This window comes from Acanthopagrus latus, chromosome 6 (assembly GCF_904848185.1).
Source record: "Acanthopagrus latus isolate v.2019 chromosome 6, fAcaLat1.1, whole genome shotgun sequence".
Lineage (NCBI taxonomy): Eukaryota > Metazoa > Chordata > Actinopteri > Spariformes > Sparidae > Acanthopagrus > Acanthopagrus latus.
The window spans coordinates 19,413,609-19,432,041 of NC_051044.1; the positions used below are offsets into that span (position 1 = coordinate 19,413,609).

General features: G+C 41.3%; 2 protein-coding genes across 2 annotated transcripts; both read left to right on the forward strand.

The window, feature by feature from the left end:
* The first annotated feature begins 2,687 nt into the window (after nucleotides 1-2,687).
* On the forward strand, nucleotides 2,688-10,333 carry LOC119021281 (25-hydroxyvitamin D-1 alpha hydroxylase, mitochondrial). The gene is made up of 9 exons (XM_037101470.1): nucleotides 2,688-3,057; nucleotides 4,935-5,125; nucleotides 5,307-5,497; nucleotides 6,882-7,082; nucleotides 7,663-7,826; nucleotides 7,919-8,085; nucleotides 8,173-8,254; nucleotides 8,347-8,544; nucleotides 9,212-10,333. Exons 1-9 carry the CDS (start codon nucleotides 2,839-2,841, stop codon nucleotides 9,323-9,325), a joined length of 1,527 nt encoding a protein of 508 aa, XP_036957365.1. The 5' UTR covers nucleotides 2,688-2,838; the 3' UTR covers nucleotides 9,326-10,333.
* A 1,069-nt stretch (nucleotides 10,334-11,402) lies between these two features.
* mcrs1 (microspherule protein 1) lies at nucleotides 11,403-16,379 on the forward strand. Its single transcript, XM_037102542.1, has 14 exons — nucleotides 11,403-11,614; nucleotides 12,360-12,514; nucleotides 12,621-12,759; nucleotides 12,863-13,027; nucleotides 13,122-13,231; nucleotides 13,335-13,443; nucleotides 13,575-13,713; nucleotides 14,110-14,185; nucleotides 14,325-14,353; nucleotides 14,643-14,735; nucleotides 14,853-14,935; nucleotides 15,094-15,181; nucleotides 15,734-15,861; nucleotides 15,965-16,379. The coding sequence occupies exons 2-14, from the start codon at nucleotides 12,360-12,362 to the stop codon at nucleotides 16,049-16,051; spliced, it is 1,401 nt and encodes a 466-aa protein (XP_036958437.1). The 5' UTR covers nucleotides 11,403-11,614; the 3' UTR covers nucleotides 16,052-16,379.
* The last annotated feature ends 2,054 nt before the right edge of the window (nucleotides 16,380-18,433 follow it).

Consider the following 18,433-nt stretch of genomic DNA (forward strand, 5'->3'; position numbering starts at 1 on the left):
TGAATGTCTGTATCGTAAGGAGAACTTGCGCAGGCGATTGCAGTTACATCATGACCGATGTTGATATGACTTCAACTGTTTAAATATTATTTAAACTTCAAAACGATCTCCACAAAACTGGCCCAGAAGCACTTCACTTGGTTGTTTTTTTTTTCCCATTACTTTCATTTATCGGACTACATTTACCTCATGACATTTTGATTTTCATCACATCCAGTCCACACAGGCAGCAGCGAGTTGTTCACAGGAGACTGAGTTCTCTTCCAGCCCGTAGCCAAATAAATCAGTCTCACTTTACTTGACCCTTGTAGAATGCTGACACACGAGAAAATAAAGACCATGTCCCCAGAATACATTGTATAAGTGCCCTGCGCAAGATCCCACAACACACACAAGATGTTACAGTGGGAAGTACCTCTGCAGGATCCGTCTGACTCAGCACAAAGCTCAGTTCTGTTCATGATTTCAGAACATCACAGAGCAGCAGGCCTGTGGTAAATTTAGTTGATGCTGCTCCATAAATAATATGTTGCTCCACGATTATCCTAAACATCATTTAAGGATAAAAATAAAAAAAAAAGGCCAATGTGTAATTTTCTGAACAACTTTGTGCGGGCTGCTGGGTGCATTTTCAATTTCTCTTTCTCCTTCAGGCTGCTCACATTTATATACGCACCTTTAGCACATTAATGCATAAATGCATCTCTACGACAATTGTACTGATGTGAAAGCACTGTTGGCATTTGAATATCTGCATTTGACACTATACACCTCCAAACACTTCTGGAACTCCACTGCAAAAACGGCATTGCAACATCCTCCTAAACAGCTGAAGTCGATGGGGACTTGAAACTTCAAGAAAGCAAGTGAAAAAACCTCATCCAGCTCCACACAGCTCATCAGGTGTAATTCACGTCTCCAGAAGCCCTGCAATCACAAAGTGATTTGAAAATACACCCTCTTAGTGTGGTCAAGCTGGTGAACCGCTAAAGACGGCCTGCAGTGCTTTTTGCTTTGCAGCCACAGTGAAGGTTTCATCTTTAAAATAAAGGGTGTAAATGACATCTTTTCTAATCAATATGAGATCTCTAATTACTTAGTTAATTGAACGTTCCTTCACAGCTTGGAAATTACTTACTTTTGCCACTTAGTTTCCTCTCCTGGACTATGGGGAGGTTTTGTACATCGTCTCAGCTCCCTCTGTCATGGAGCTCTGAGATTCATAACTGGTTTTAAATCCCATACACACTGTTTTACAGTGTTTCCTGTCAGTCAAATGGTCATCAGTGAGCATGCACAGAAATTTGCATTGTCATAACTTCATTTAGACTTGGACTGCTGCCTACTTAAATCCACTTATATGTCAGTGAACTATAGTCCCGGGACTTCATCACTCTCACCATTCCCTCAGTCCATTACAAAGATTCATTTTACTATATACATTTCATACCTATCATCATGATGTCTGTGAGGCTCTTTATCATATAAACGTTGCCACAGCAAAATGTTTTGTTTTTTTTAAATGTTTTGAATTAATTCTTTATCATTACAAATGAACAGAAAGCAGTTTTCACCCCCTCAATGTATTTATGAAGACATTTTGATCAGCGTTTCCTCTTTGTTCTCTCAGTTACTGCAGAATCAAATAAATGCTAATTGGAGTAATTTACTGTCACACATTAAATCCATAACCAGTCAAAATGTTTTGTTAACTACCGTCGTGTTTCTTCATAACATCTCTCTGTATGTTTTAAAGTCACCAGGAACCTCTTGAAAACAAGAGGACGTATCACTGGGGGCCCCTTCTGTAAACACTGAACACGTTCAAATGCACCAATGGATAAGACAAAAGTCTGCCAAGTGTGAATTCACTGCTGAGATGTAACTCACTGGGGGTGCAGAGAGCTCTTCCATCAGGCCTCATTATTTCAGGGCTGAGGATTGCCAGGCAGTCCGCTGCTATTCCCTGAAACTGGGTGATTTCTAGTTAGAGCATACGAAATAAATGGGGGAAATGTTGAGGCAGATTCTGAGTACAGCCCCGGGGTTGTTACTTCACAGTCCGCACACATGGTGCTTTGGACAAATTCCAGTTCAAATGAAATCAGGTCAGGATTTGCACTCTCCTCGCTAGGAAACCTACAAAGTCAGCAAAAGAAAAGAACTGGTCATATCTGGGTAAACAAAGCAGCGCCAGGTAAAAGAAAAAGTGGGAAAAGACAGATAGATGTGCTGGTTTCTCTTCCACGTTTGTCTTGAAATACTGTTCAGATGTATTCTCCTTGATTCTTGCCCTCTGCAAACCGTTTCTTACTCATAAAAAAGCCTGTTTTTCAGCTTAGTTTGAGGCACTTTGTGGTTATTGATCGGGCTATCTGTGCTTGAGGCTGGCCTACATAATGGTGTGTGAAATCTATACAACAGTGGCCTTGAGGGTAAGTGATCTTTTAGGCACGTAAGATACCAATTTCCACAAGTGCGTGATCGCCAAACAGTCTGCTGAGATATCAGAGAGCAAAGTGCTGCAGGAGAAGAGGGGGGGCACCGTGTATTATTTATCCAGGGCCTCCACGTGTGCTGTGTCTGGGATGGTCTGAGCTCAGCCCTCTGATTGGACACACCTTCCTCTGGCCTCGCGCCTTCACGGTCCCATGCATGCGCCGGCGGGGGCGGGGCTTGCGCTGGCACTCACACCCATGATTGGCCCAGAATAACACAATTTTACAGCTTTATCTCCGCGGGTTCGAGGAGCAGGTCGCGCGTTATAAATACGGCCACCAGTCCCGGGAATGAAAATGAGCACCGACCTCCAACAGAACCCGGTCCGGCCCCCGCTTCATGATCTTTGTGAGAAGGATGCTGCAGCAAGCTCTTAAAGTGTCCGCCGGCAGGAGCGCGCTCCCCCTGGTCAAATGGATGGAGAGGTGGGCCGAGGGCGCGTCAGCCAGCCCGCAGAAGGCGGTGAGGACCCTGGACGACATGCCCGGACCGTCGGTCGCCAGCTTCGCCTGGGACCTGTTCGCCAAACGGGGGCTGTCACGGCTGCACGAGTTACAGGTAAAAATAAATAAATAAATAATGAAAAGTTATAGTGCAGCGGGGTTTGAATGAAAGAGGAGCCGCGACACTTTAAAGCAATATGCATATGCGCTGCGTTGATTTTTTTTTTTTTTTTTTTTTAAGATGCATTCATGCAGATGTTTTGTCTTTGCGTCTGAGACATATTGATCGCATCCGGAGCGGCTGTAGTAAAGGAAAACACTTGATTATGATATCACTGACATTCTGAAGACACTTAAAGTCATTTATCTATATTATATCTACAATACTGTGTTTGTCAAAAACACATCGAGGCTTCAGCATCTCCCTCACTGAATAATACTGACTCTATGGCATTGCAAATCGTGTTCATTCAGTGGTGGTGGTGGTGGTGGTGTCATATTTTCTTTTAAGAAGTCAGCTCTCAGTAGTGAATGCACACTAAGTTGGATAGTGGACGTGATGGGGTTCCTGTGATGTCACCACATCACGTGTGGTGCCAGTGTATGACCTGTGCTGAGATGTGAGGTGAGGGCAGAGAGTGGCCCTGATCCTCACAGCACCAAACTGAAGATAAAATCATGATGTGACAAGAAGCATTTCTGACTGGAGGTGCTCATGTATTGTAACTAAGTTGCTGATAGTACACAGTAGCCTACATGTGTGAAAATATGCGTATGATTTGCATTTACTTGTACATATGGTTCCCAAGCAGTGTTGTATAAAAAATCCAAAAGTCATACTTGAGTAAAAGTGATGACATTGTTGTTAAAATATTACTTAAGTAAAAGTGGAAGTCACGTGAATGAATAGTATTTGAGTAAAAGTCTTAAGGCTTCTGATATTAAATGTACTTAAGTATACAAGTGAAAGTAAATTGTATACTGGGGTCGACTCGACCAGGCGGATTATTAGAACCAATGTTCCGCATTTCTCTGATTTTTGGAATTTTATCTGTTCGCTGATAAAAAATTAATACATTTAAAAATGCACTACTTTGACTCTGATGCAGTAATGACCAATGTAACTAGCAACTGAATTGATCAAATAAATGTAGTGGAGTAAAAAGTGCACTATTTTCATCCAATATGTAGCTGAGTGGAGGTATAAAGTACCAGAAAATGTAAATACTCAAACTTTTACCGAAGTGCAGCACTTGGGTAAATGTTCTTGAGTACATTTATTGCCAGAAAATTCCTTTTCATAACACACAACCTTTTTAGGAACCGGTTTTAGGAATTGTTATTTTCTATTAGCTGTTTTTTTTAAAGCAACATTATGTAGGAATTGGCATTTTGTGCAATTTGGCGCCCCCCACAGTTTCTGAGTGCAACACCACAGTCTTCAATACAGTTCCCAGTTCTGTAGTTTGTCAGACGTAATGTTGGTGCTGACTGCAAACTAGAACCATCTATTGAAAACTTGTATTGAGAAGTAAACACGTATGTAACGCTGTTATCCTACATTCATAGAGATGCGCATCATATATTGAGGTAGCCTAAAAAACTGCAATAATATTTTAAGAGCACATCATCCAGCCCTAAGCGGAGGTGACTTTGATCTAAATTTCCCTTTTGAGAGGTAAAGATGTAAAATCCTGTTACTGCTCATCTGCGCTGCGGTAGGTCTGTTAAAACATTTTCTAAATTAATTCAGCCGTCAGTTATCAACATGTCAGCCACGCAGAGGAGATTTGGCTGACCAAACTGTTCCTGTCAAGTTATGTATATTCAATAAAAACGATCTCATCATCAGCGGGTTCGAAAAAGGCTGCAGGCATATTCATTTGTTAAAACTGTGCTTCAAACAAAACGAGAGTGCGTCTGAAGGTGATGCCAATCATCGCACAGCCTGCAGGTTTTTTCACAAGGTCAACCCTCTCTCTCATGTTGCAGCTGGAAGGAGTGCAGCGGTACGGCCCCATGTGGAAGGCGAGCTTCGGCCCCATCCTGACGGTTCACGTGGCCGACCCGGCGCTCATTGAGCAGGTGCTGAGGCAGGAGGGCCAGCACCCCATGAGGTCCGACCTGTCCTCCTGGAAGGACTACAGGAAGCTCAGAGGACACCACTATGGACTGCTGACATCGTGAGTGTCAGACTGTTTCCTCTTTGTTTGCATCAGATGCCTCAAATCTTAAGAAACAGTCAATGTCAAAGTGAGCGACTTATAATTCTGTCTTAACTGAAAGCAGCAGCAGCTCGTCTTGAATTGTGCGTCCACATGCTGCACTAACTTTTCTCCGTTTTAACTCTGTGTGCGCTCCCAGTGAGGGGGAGGAGTGGCAGTCGGTGAGGAGTCTCCTGGGGAAGCACATGTTGCGACCGAAGGCTGTTGAAGCATATGATGAAACCCTGAACAGCGTAGTCAGTGACCTCATCGCAAAACTTCGCCACTGCAGACGACCCAAAGGCCTCGTCACCGATATCGCCGGCGAGTTCTATCGCTTCGGCCTCGAGGGTAAGGTTTCATGTCTAGACTGAGGAGAGGAAATGTCACGTGTCACTACGCTGCATGTAAACATTGGTAATTAGGACCAGCCACATGCAGGAAGTGATATTAATTGATGATGCTGACATTGTTAAATATACATGCCTATCAAAGCCTGACTTACCCAAATAGTTACAAGTAACCTTTATGTCACCTTCCGAGTGGTGGAAAAAATATGGCTTAACTAAAAGCTTCAGAAGTAAAAGTACTCATAAAGCAGAATGGCCTATTTTATACTGTTATGTTACATAGTATATGTATTTTATTATAAATACAGTTTTTATGTATTAGAGGTAATTATACAACAGAGCATCATATTTTAGAAACTGATCATGTGTTTTGCATTTCTTTTTGTCAGATTTGAATTAAGTGTTTTTTCCGGTAATAATGTGAATGGAGTCTGGTGGATTTAGCGAAAGTGGCATAGAGGCTATTTCTGGTTAAAGATAAAAAGTCTATCTCCGTCGGGATCTTTTCAACAATCTTTGTAACAGCGTTAGCCTGTTAGTGGCAAAAACAAGCAGTTCAAGTGAACTTACTCTGATAGTCCAAGTTGCCCACAAGGGAAGTCAGCTGGAGCCACTGTGGCTGCTGTTTCGGCTGCCAGCTGAGGAAGTCTGACGAACCCATCCAAAAGCTTTTTGGTTCCATTTAGTCAATTACACAGCAAAATACAGTAAACATCCTGCTGTAAGGGATAAAAATACCATCATTTTCCTTTAATCTGTAAAATAGAATGTAGAGTTGGTACCTACAGTTGTCAGATGAATGTAGTGGAGGGAAAAGTACAATACTGTCCTCTGAAATGTATTGGATAGGAATATAGTCAACATCAGAAAAACAGTAAATCTACTTTGTTTCTTTGCACCATAATTCCTTTTCTATGTTATAGGAACTTCTGCTCATTAATTACTGCTGATTGAATACCACCAAACTCATTTTACAGAGCACCTTGACCATTACACACGTCAGAATGGAAAACTGTAATTAGTTCCCTTCCTCGAGAGTAACATTCATTCATTCTCTCAGACTAAACACAGTTTCGGTCCTGTGACCGTGTGGTCACTTTGCAAACGTTAACTCTACCGTTGCCAAGATGATATTTTTGACTGGAGGCTGGGCTCAGCCTGTGGACTGTGATGTAAACCATTTTTTAGATGTCATTATTTTGGGATGTAGTCATAATTTCTTCTTAGTGATATTTTTATTGCTTAATTTTCCCCCACTTATATCATTATTATCATTATTTTGCTTTTTAAAAGCACTCGCTGTGGTTTTATCCCAAGGTTATCCTTATCCTTTACATTTCGTGTCTCTCTGACTTCACCATTTTCTGCTTTTTTTTTTCTGACAGGCATTTCCTCAGTGTTGTTTGAATCCAGAATCGGTTGCCTGGATCCGGTTGTTCCTGAAGAGACGGAGCGTTTCATCCAGTCCATCAACACCATGTTTGTCATGACGCTTCTTACCATGGCTATGCCAAGCTGGCTGCACCAGCTGTTTCCTAAACCGTGGAACGTCTTCTGTAAATGCTGGGACTACATGTTTGACTTCGGTAGGTAATTTGTCCCAAACACTTGGAATGGTGACAGCGATTATTGTTTAGCTGACGCTGTATTTTACAAAAGTAGAGATGAGAAAATAGAAAGATAATGATAAACAACCTCTAGGTAAAAATGCACAAAATGAAGATGGAAGTGGAACATACTGTATGTCTTTTCCACACTTTATGTAATCACTTTCCTACCAGCCAGCTCTCAGTTCTTATTTGCCACTGCTGGTTTCTACTCAGGAACGTTGCTCTCGCGACTTATCCAGAGCTGACATGTCAAAATCAGACATGTTTAAAATAATCATGGCTCAAGGAAAAGCAGGAGATTAAAGTCCTCAACCCTCACGCACTACAAGATCATCTGAACCTCAGTCACGATGATCACGCCGCTGTTTTTTCCCGCAAAACACGAAAACAGAGATATCAAGTTTGTGTAAAAGTCTAGTTTATAATCACTGGGGAATTAATGCGTGATTGGAAGGACTGAGAGGGAAGCTTGATCTCTCCTCATTAAAAACCTCAAGACTTGCTGCTGTTTGCTACCTAGCGTCCACTCACTGTCAAAATCTCTCTGTGCCTCCAGCTAAAGGCCACATTGACCAGCGTATGACGGCCGAAGCAGAGAAAGTCGCACGGGGGGAGGAGGTAGAGGGCCGTTACCTCACCTACTTCCTGTCACGGACTGGGCTGCCCATGAAGACCGTCTACAGCAACGTCACGGAGCTGCTTCTAGCCGGAGTCGACACTGTAAGAGCCGTCGCTCTGCTCCACCTCTTCACCGGATTCTGATGTTGCTCCCGCAGATTGTATTAACCTCATGTGTGCCTCCGTCTATTCAGATCTCCAGCACTTTGTCCTGGTCATTGTACGAGCTGTCGCGTCACCCCGAGGTTCAGGCCTCGCTCCGAGAGGAGGTGCTGAGTGTGCTGGGTGGTCGAAGGATACCGGAGGCGGCGGATGTGGCTCGCATGCCTCTGCTGAAGGCCACAGTCAAAGAAGTGCTCAGGTATAACTCCAAAAGCCTTCTGCTCATTAACTAAAGATGTCCAGTTTTCAACCTGCAACTTAAACGATGTTATTGAACTTTTCCCAGGTTGTACCCCGTCATTCCTGCCAATGCACGGGTCATTACAGAGAGAGACATCCAGGTTGGAGGCTACCTGATCCCTAAAAATGTGAGTGTGGTGAGGGAATCATTCACTCTCTCTGCCATGATGATGATTTGCATTCAAACCCTTCACACTTTTCCGTCTACCTTTCCATTCAGACTTTGATCACTCTGTGCCATTTTGCAACATCCCGGGATCCAGCTGTGTTTCCAAATCCAGATGAGTTCCTGCCGCATCGGTGGTTGAACAAGGACCAGACTCACCACCCGTACGCCTCTGTACCCTTCGGGGTGGGAAAACGCAGCTGCATAGGTCGGCGTATCGCCGAGCTGGAGCTCTACCTTGCCATCTCCAGGGTGAGTCGGCCGGACTTGATCTTATTTTTCGTGTAGATGGATAGTGGGGTGATAGGACAAGGAGATGGCTGACTAGCTTTTAAAAATATTAGGACCCAGACCTGGTCTGAATCTAGGCTGAGTTAGGGAAGAATGTGCACACGTAGAAAACAACCAATAGTGATCGTGTGATAAACTGATGGGGGGAAATGAGTTTAAATCCAGGTACAGTTACATTAAAGTTATGCCACACATACACAAAAAACATAGAAAACATACTGGGACCTGCTCAAGTCTGCTCAAACATGATTGGTCAACACCTCTCAAACTACAAATGAAAGCCTGAACACTTCCGATACCAAAATCTTTGCCCGTTGCCTACAGACATAGAGGCACAATCTGTTTATAGAGGTTATGTAACAAGTGATTTAGATTGTTTTCAATTAAATACACAAATACAGTCACAAACGGCAGTGTTTCTACCTAATCCTCTTGTGGCACTTTTTCCAGGAATACTGTAAAAATCCAAAAGAATGGGATCTGTGCAAATCCTGTACCTAATAAATTAATTTGATTACTTCTTAATCAGAGTATTTCAGTCAAGGATCACTACCGAACACCAGCAGCAGAACTTGGTTTGTTTAACCCCGTAGTTAAAACCTGTTCTCTCCGTCTCTGCTCTCATCAGATCCTCATGGAGTTCGATGTGAAGCCGGACCCGGAGGGGGTTTCCGTGAAGCCCATGACACGGACACTTCTAGTCCCTGAAAATGTCATCAACCTCCAGTTTGTTGAACGGTGACGCGCTCCTCTCTCCCCCTCGTTACGTGAACTAAAACGTGAGTCCCTCCGCGGTAGGGAGTCCCATCAGGCGGAGTTTTCACAGGAACCCGAGAGACTGCTGTTAGAGTGGACCTTCAACCTTCGATGCATCAGAGGCCAAAATCCCTCCGTACCTGTCACCTGACGCGAGGAATCCGGCGTGGAGAAGGACAAACGAATAGAGGATGAGCAGTGAGCGACGTAACTCCAAATTTGATACTGTATTAGATTCTTTTTGTATAAAATTACCATCAAGCACTTATTTGCACAGAGGCCAAGATCGAGCCAAGTGATCTCCTTCAGCACTATCAGCAGACAATCTTCAGACTCAGGTTTTATCCTTAAAGTGAGTGTTGCATTTACATGTCTGTGATTTTCCTGACTTGGGTAAATGTAAATCTGATTATGATCTGTGATCTTCTGCACTCTTATTCCCTTAATAAGGCAAAATCCTGCAAATATTTCATTTCAACTGTGTTAGCCTATGTTGTGCCAGTATACTAGGAGGCACATTGCATCTCTCGCAGGCTTATATCATCCGAGTGTATTAGGAGTCATCCGACTGGCACACAGAAAACACTATCTCCAATATCTTCAGCTCTTAATGAGCTACTGTGAGAGTTTTATGTGGATATGATGTCAGCGTAATGGTCAGCTACTTGATGAGGTGTGTATAGTGGAAAAAACTTTCAGCGATGTGTTACATTAAAGAAAAAAGGCAGCTGTTAAAATGATTCCTGTGTGATAGAGCACAGTGCCACTGTTGAAAACGTGGGTTGGGCAAATCCTCAAAATGTAAATATATGCCACAATTCAACAGTGCAGCACAGTGCAAGTGTATGTCTAATTGTTTTTCTAAACCTACTATGAGTGATATAACACCATTCTGTAAATGTGATAAACTTCAGTATCTGAACTCTGTATTTATTCTAATTTAACACACTTTGGAACTGTTACTGTAAATGTAATTAAAAGGTTTCAAATCGGACTTCTGTCTGTCTGTCTGTCAGTCTCATTAACCAATGAGAATCCAGTTAACGCCTGTGTTGAGTGAAAATAACCCCCCGTCACCATCAGCTGCATCAGAGTAGGTCTTAACTGATCAAACACGTTTGTAGCTGTCATTAGTCTGATTCCTGTGAACAGCCACCGGGCACGTAGGCAGTGATTTCTAAGAAACACAACACTGAGTATCAGAGTTCCTGCGTGACATGGCCATGTGGACTGTGCAGTGTGACTGTTGCAGCAGCAGCTGTAGGTCGATAGTTTGGACCGAATCAGAGCGCTGACGTGCTGATCAGGGTTACCTTTAAACATTGATTCAAAATGTGACATCAGCTCTGAAAGCTACAATCCCGGTTGTGGACTCTGTTGGCTTCAAACATTTACAGCTGTGTTTGCGTGTACTAACTTGAAGTAATGCACCTATTAGTTCACTGATGTAGGAGCACTGTGAAGATAAGACCATTTTACATCGATCTTAAACTGTAGAGAGATGGACCATGATAGAAACATCACAAGAGTTAATAAATGCTGGTTTTGTTTCTATACTGGGTAAATATGTACAGGTAATAAGAAATATATCTACACTGGGAAGCTTTTAGATTCATGTCGCGGGAAGCAAAAAGAATTTGATGTGGTTGATCTAATTATCAAATAAATGAATACTGTAAACAATAAACTAACCCTAACGGTCTAACAGTATCTCCCCTGTGGTGTATTCAAGAGCAATATGAAGCTGGAAAGTATAACTAGACAAGTAGTTGATCTTAAATCCGTAAATGTATATGCGAACTAATTTTTATTGATATTTAGATAAATAGGTTAAGGTACTGTTCACAGTTACTGACAATTACCACTAGTAGTATCTTATCATGATAATAATATCTCATGGGCTAAATAACATACTGTTTTAATCCAAAAAAACAGTGACGTGTGAAATGTGTTAAATCCCGAGCATTGACAACACTGTAAAACACTGTTTCGGACTGAAGCTGTCCCTTTGTCTCTTGTGTAAAACGTTACTGGGGTGGATGCCTGCACAGAATGTCCAGAGGGGGGCGGTAATGCGCCGTGAGGCTGTTTGCTAACCGCGAGAACGCTCCCAGGAAGAAAACGGGGCAGCTAATGCTAATAGGCATACGTCAAATTCATGTAGCCAGTTAGCCATGTAGCTTGCTAACGAGGCGTTTATAAAAAGGTGTATAGAGAATACGCGGGCTCCGGTTTACGGATCAGATACAACAACGAAGGAAAAAAGCGAGAAAAGGTGGGTCACTAGACGGCGTAGCTAACTGCATTAGCTCGCTAACGAGCTAACGCTGGCTGTTGATGGGACGTTGGGTTTGCTAAGCTAATGCTAGCTAGCTAACACAAGCAATCGTTATCAGAGTCCCTCTCTGGCTCATTTTGATCAAATTATGTTGTATACCCAAACTGACTGTAGTGCAATATTTTCTGGGTTATCTGTGTTTTTGCGCTAAATATTACATATGGAAGGCAACTGGAAATGCTAAAGAGCTAACGTTACATGTAAACAAAAGCATTGCTAAGTTTATTAGCCAGTCCACCCCCTTTACTCCCACATTCAAAAACATACCTAACATACATGTACATGCGTCTCATTAAGAATTGTTCTGTAATATTGTGGATAAAATACTTTCACCTGAAACGGCATTCTTCTGTTTAGTTATTACTTTGACATTAAGTCCTGTATAGCTTATGTATGGTGAAAGATGTTGTCATACAGTGTTGTTAAGATTGACATGAATTGTTAAAAACTGTTTTTTCAAATTAGGATGCTCCTAAGTACTGATGCACAGCCGCTGCAGTTTGTTGCCCTTTCAAAAAAGATGAAACTATTCTTGGTTCGGAATATTTGTATAATTGTGTGAAACAATAAATAAAGTTTAAGCCGAAAGGATTTCTATTCTTACCTTGTCCCAAGTCCCTCTACTCTGACCTGAGACACATCTGTATTACTTAATTATTTGTTTCACGTTGTGATGGAACAGATGCAAGCTGGTGACCCTGTGGTTGGTGCACCGATGGCAGTAGCTGGTGCTCAGAGTCGGTCAGAAGACGAGGAATCACTCGGAGTAAAAGATGTGAAAAGGACGGCAACACAAGCGTTTGGCAGTGGTGTTCCCAAACGCAGAAGTTCATCCAGGTTTGATAGTCAATGCATTTTGTTGGCATGCGACGCGAACGAAGATGTGTTGTTTAATGCTCAAATATCTGCAAATGTCAAAGGAATTGTATGTATTTTCCTTCAGGTCAATAAAGAGGAAAAAGTTTGATGATGAATTGGTGGAGAGCAGTCTCGTGAAGTCCTCCAGTAGAGTCAAAGGTCCTCCGGTCATAGAGCCTGTCAGATGCCCAGGGAGTGAACCTTCATCTAGTGAGAAAAAGAAGGTACATGGGACCACTAAATCCAAAGATTCTTTAAAGACCTAATGATGATAAGCTTACATAGGTTTGATGGATGTTTTTATATGCTTTTGTGTGACTCTGTCAGGTGACAAAATCAGGAGCTTCTCTCACACCGCCTCTCACCATGGTAGTAAACCCTGCACCCATCACCAAAAGAGTAAAGAAAAGCAAGCAGCCTCTACATATTACTAAAGACTTGGGACGATGGAAGCCAACTGATGACCTGCTTCTTATAAATGCAGTGTTACAGGTGAGTTATATAGAAGTGATGATTGATGTTTGAAAGAACTGATAACATGTATGAATTAATTTGGCAATTATGTTTGTATGACTCTTGTCTCTAGACCACAGACCTTACTTCTGTTCACTTGGGGGTCAAGTTCAGCTGTCGTTTCACATTGCGGGAAATTAAAGAGAGGTGGTACGCTCTCCTCTACGATCCCGTCATCTCAAAGTAAGAGATTTAGCCTGCAGCAACTTAACTTCCCCCTTCAAGTTTCTATATTGGTTATCTATCTAAAAGGTTATTGAATTCTTTCTGTGTTCTGTCTGTTAAGGCTGGCATGGCAGGCCATGCGTCAGCTTCACCCAGAAGCCATTGCAGCAATCCAAAGCAAAGCCCTGTTCAGTCAGCCTGAGGAGGCACTGCTGGCCAAGATTGGTTCAGTAAGTTTTACTGTCACGTTAGGAACATTTTATTGTTGAATGTTAGAATCTAATCAGCTAAAACCCACCAGTCCGAGAAAAGTTTTTGTTTTTGTCTCAAAGCGAGCTGTATTTTGTTTGTCATTGAACAGACAAGTCAGCCCAAACTAGACGTGTTCCAGGAGCTCCTGAGCAAACACCCTGGTGTCTTTCACCCATCTCGGACCCCCAAGAGCCTGCTGGTGCACTGGCAGCTGCTAAAGCAGTACTACCTACTGGATGACCAGAGTGGTATGTTGAGTTGCCCACACACTTACTCCACATTAACTTAAGTCTTACTGTGGAAGTATCTTTTATATCTTCTGTGAATTTGGAATATGGTGATGTTCTTTTGCAGGGCATGATAATTAAATGTAACATTTTTCCTCTTAGAAAATGTTCTCATATTGCATAACCCGCAGTTGCATGTGCTTGGAAATGCCAGAGAACAAGACTCTTCCTCATGTGTATCTAGCCAGAATGAACAGTTGATTATTGTCCAATTAGAGCAATTATTACACTCATAGGTAGGCATTTTTTTAGAGCTAATCATCAAAAAGGTTTGCTGACTAAGTCTAAGTTATATAAAGTAATGAGTGGAGCATTTCTGTATGTAATCATCCTCTTGGTTTTGATTGTATGTTGTAGTCCAGCCTCTCCCTAAAGGTGATCAGGTCCTCAACTTCTCTGATGCCGAACAGATGGTCGATGACGTAAAATTAAAGTAAGACGGCCTTTGTTTTTGAAGTGTTCATTTCATTTTGTTTTTGTAATGTGACAGCCATTACCATTCTACCATTTTCTTAAATAATGTTTGACCATAGATTCTAAGTGCTAATCAATTTGTCTGTGTCCTCACACAGGGAGAGTAGAGATGAGGTGTTGGAACATGGTAAGATGTTTTGATTATGAATAAACAAGTTGAATATGATATATGTGGTACAACATGAGTTAGAAATGAACAGTTACAAATGGAGAGCGAAGCTTCATTAAATGGAGAAAAAAAGTCTAATTTACTTATAATTTGTGCTGTTTTTGTAAAAGTAGTTTATCACAGCTCATTGCCTGAAGTTGAAATACCCCAATTGATTTGTTGTCTAGGTATTTATACATTTCTGATTGTCTTGATACTGTTTGAATAAGCCTCCACACTCCTGGTTTACCTTTGCCCTTCCTTACAGAGCTGATGATTTCGGATCGTCACCAGAAAAGAGAGATCAGACAGTTGGAGCAGGAGCTGCCTCGCTGGCAGGTCCTAGTGGACAACATCACAGGTATGTAAACATTTCACACAACAACCCAAGCAGATGGCTGTTGTAGATGTATTCGTTTGGAGGAATCCAGCTTGAGGGAACTCATTTGTGTTTGTTTGTGTGTCTTGGGGTCACCAGGGATGAGCATGCCTGACTTTGACAACCAGACGCTGGCAGCGTTAAGAGGACGGATGGTACGCTACCTCATGAGATCCCGAGAGGTAAGAAATCTTTCAGAAACAGTTGCTGCAAAGAAGCAAGTTTGAGGAATTATGTCTGTGAGAAGAAAAGATACAGAAACATAGAGGGGATTTTTTTTTATCTGTGGTGATGCTTTTCATATTGTGTGCCAATTATCTTTTGTTTCATGTTCACACAGATTACGTTGGGCAGGGCGACCAAGGACAAACCCATAGATGTAGATCTAGCACTAGAGGGACCTGCCTGGAAAATATCAAGAAAACAAGGTGAATGAATGAACACATTGTGATGCAAAACAATGTTTTAAAACAGTTTGCACTTAGCTACTAGCAGCAGCTGTGACACATTTTTAGAGCATTTTAAAACATTTTACTAATATATTTTTCTTTTTTTGATATTGATTATTTAGCCAAATGATTACCAACCCTGTTCCATCTTTGAAAGTTTTACAGACAACCCCTTAAACTAATTTTTATTTGTTCAAGGCCTGGACTGAATACGAGCATATACATGTGACAATTAACTTATTAAGGCTTGTGAAAATCAGGTATGGATGCTGCTGTGAAAACACAAAATATAGTTAATCTCCACTGAAGGAACCTGTCCTGGAACCTTTTTAGTAACTCAGGAATGCTAAATAAGTTTTCAGCCAGATGAACCAGGGTCTAGATTCTCTTCTGCTATCATTGCCCTAAAAAGACAAGGCCTCTTTAATAACTGATTTTTTTTGCTACTGTATGTCTTTAACTTCTGTTTCACATCCTCTGACATTGTTGGAATAAACTAAACTACGTGATCACATGTATTAATGTCTGCAGGAATTATTAAACTGAAGAATAATGGCGATTTCTTCATCGCTAATGAGGGCAGACGACCGATCTACATTGATGGCAGACCGGTCCTGTCAGGCAACAAGTGGAAACTCAACAACAACTCAGTGGTGGAGGTGTGTGGGGGTTGTTAATTAAGTTGCATATGACATAATTTGAGCGATATTGGTGTATGTATTTGAGTTAGATTTACTAACATGTTGTGTTGTCTCTCTTCAGATTGCAGGTCTTCGCTTTGTGTTTCTAATTAACCTGGAACTCATCTCACTAATTAAAGCTGAAGCAGCCAAGATGACGCAGCAGTGAATGTCAGCCATCCAGCAGAGGAGTAAACACAGGAAATACTGGATCCAGTCAGTCCTCCTTTTTCCAACAGTGGTTAACAGCTCCTCTCATGCAGTAGCACAGTGGTGCTATCACGAATCGGACAGCCATGTTAACTTGAAATGTGAATTTAAACTGACTACAGCTAAATCCTGGAAGAAGATAGTAACAGGTTTTACTTGTTTGGACATTTTCCATGTTGTTATGTAGATACTCTCATGATAGAGCTTTGTTTTTCAAGTTTTTCAGAACATTGTATTTAAATTCTGTAGTAAAGCTTTTTCAAGATATTAAACTTGTATACGCAATATCCGGAAGTCCGTTCTACTGTTGATATCAACAAAATACTGCACAGTACAGTCGGAAACATCACATCCTGCACATTGGAGGGATTCTGACATACATACATACGTGTGTGTGTGTATATATATATGTGTATATATATATAAGGCAAAATCACACTAGGTTTAAACTCTTGAAAGCATATAACGAGGTTTGGACTATGTGAACAGTTAATTGTTAGAGTACTTTTTTCTATCAAACATTCAAAATATAATAAAATAATATGAACAAACCATTTAATATTTAATCAAAGATAGGGAAGAATTTCAAAAAAGAACTTAATCTTGAGTTGCTGCAGTGTTGATTATGTGCACAATGCCAGTAGGTTGTGCTAGAGACAGACAGTAGGCATAATATTCTGTCTGACTACATATATGAATGACAGGATTTCCCTGCAGGAGTAAATACACCCTATAAAGGACTCTTTTATTTCTCCTGGTTCAATCAACTTCTAAAGTCAGGCTGGAATTTTTTTATTTTTTTATTTTAAATCCATGTAAGATGCATAAACTACAGTCAGTCATTCAAAAATATGTGGCAGAAAATTTGTATCATCAGTGAAACTTCACATGAAAAAGCAAATATCTTTTGACATTTATAACAAAAGCATAATGCCAACAGCTCCAATGAATTCGCCGACTGAATCCGACTGCAAACCATTTCTCTTAAACAAATATGTATTTAAGGCGTGAGTAAAGTTCAGCTGCAGTGTGGTTGGTGGCTTTCTTTAAGTGTTGAAATGTCAGACAGATCCGGCCCTCACCTGTGAGTTCAAGGAATTATCCTGCCTGCTGAATGTTTCAATGATCAACAGGGTAATCTAATCTCCGTTCACACAGGGTACTTTACTGCCGTGAAGGTGTCGGGCCTTGGATAACTTAACAAATCCATGTTAACTGCATGTGTCTTTACCTGTATTAGTTGTTTAAATCAAACCTTTTACTGTCAAGATACATAAAGGCATGTGTGAAATATACCAGGTGTGGCAATATTGTCCTTAAAAGACGACCGTACAGTGCAGTCCAGTGAATCTGTCGTTACTATAGAAACCCAGTATGTACCACAAGTCATGTTTTGACTGGATTTCCACAAAGCATGGCACGGCTCACCCTGGCAAAGTTTAAACAAGGGAAGCAGTCCACCCCAGCCACATTTTACACAACTGTGGTTAAATCCAAACATTATACCTTCTTCATCTTCTGTAATATTCTGCTTCTGAAATATGTGTCACTTCAGATGACAAGTGGAGTGGACAAGTTTTTTTTTCTAACTGTTAATGTCTAAAAAACAGTGGTGGAGGAAGAATCCAGATATTATTCTTGGCTTAGGAAAAAAAGAAGCAACACATTAATGTAAAAATACTTGTATTTAAAGTCCTATCGAATTAGTACAGAAGTATTATTATCTAAATGTACTTCATTTATGAAAAGTACATCTGTGACACTAAAGTGTCCCCTGTGACTGATATTCTATCTGACATTGTTAGATTGTTAATATCGATGCATCAAGGTGCGAAGTATAAGGTCCAGGGTTCATTTATTTAACACAAGGTTGTATAACGGAATGCAAGTTGTGCCACTCACAAAATAAAAATCAAATAAATGGATTAATAAATGATGATTTGTAAGAAATAATATAATAATATGAGGATGCAGAGGGTGAAGCGAGCAGTCGCTGCTCTGAAGTGTGGTGGTGCAGCAGAGGACACGTCTGTATTGCTTGCCAGACGGCAGCAGGGAGAAAAGTCTGTGGCCGGGCCGGCTGTTATCCTCGTGTCCTCTGGGCTCTACACAGACACCTTTACCTCACCAACATCATTAATATGGGGTTGAGTCTCTAACACTGGTCTTATTGTTGATCGACCCCACCCCAACCGACTCACTAACTGTATTAATAAATGTGTAGTTTATTGTGGTTATGTAACACAGTGAAAGTTATGTGATCATTCTATATGCGTGCACTGAAGTCTCATTAGTTTATTTGTCTCTGCTGATTTCATATTTTTAAACACTTCCTACTATC

Bases quoted from the DNA above. Each gene is read 5' to 3' on its own strand.
- LOC119021281 (XM_037101470.1), top strand. From the start codon at position 2,839: ATGATCTTTGTGAGAAGGATGCTGCAGCAAGCTCTTAAAGTGTCCGCC. The intron at 7,083-7,662 runs GTAGGTAATTTG...CTGTGCCTCCAG, and splicing joins GGACTACATGTTTGACTTCG to CTAAAGGCCACATTGACCAG. The intron at 7,827-7,918 runs GTAAGAGCCGTC...CCGTCTATTCAG, and splicing joins TTCTAGCCGGAGTCGACACT to ATCTCCAGCACTTTGTCCTG.
- mcrs1 (XM_037102542.1), top strand. From the start codon at position 12,360: ATGCAAGCTGGTGACCCTGTGGTTGGTGCACCGATGGCAGTAGCTGGT. The intron at 13,232-13,334 runs GTAAGAGATTTA...CTGTCTGTTAAG, and splicing joins TACGATCCCGTCATCTCAAA to GCTGGCATGGCAGGCCATGC. The intron at 14,736-14,852 runs GTATGTAAACAT...TGGGGTCACCAG, and splicing joins CCTAGTGGACAACATCACAG to GGATGAGCATGCCTGACTTT.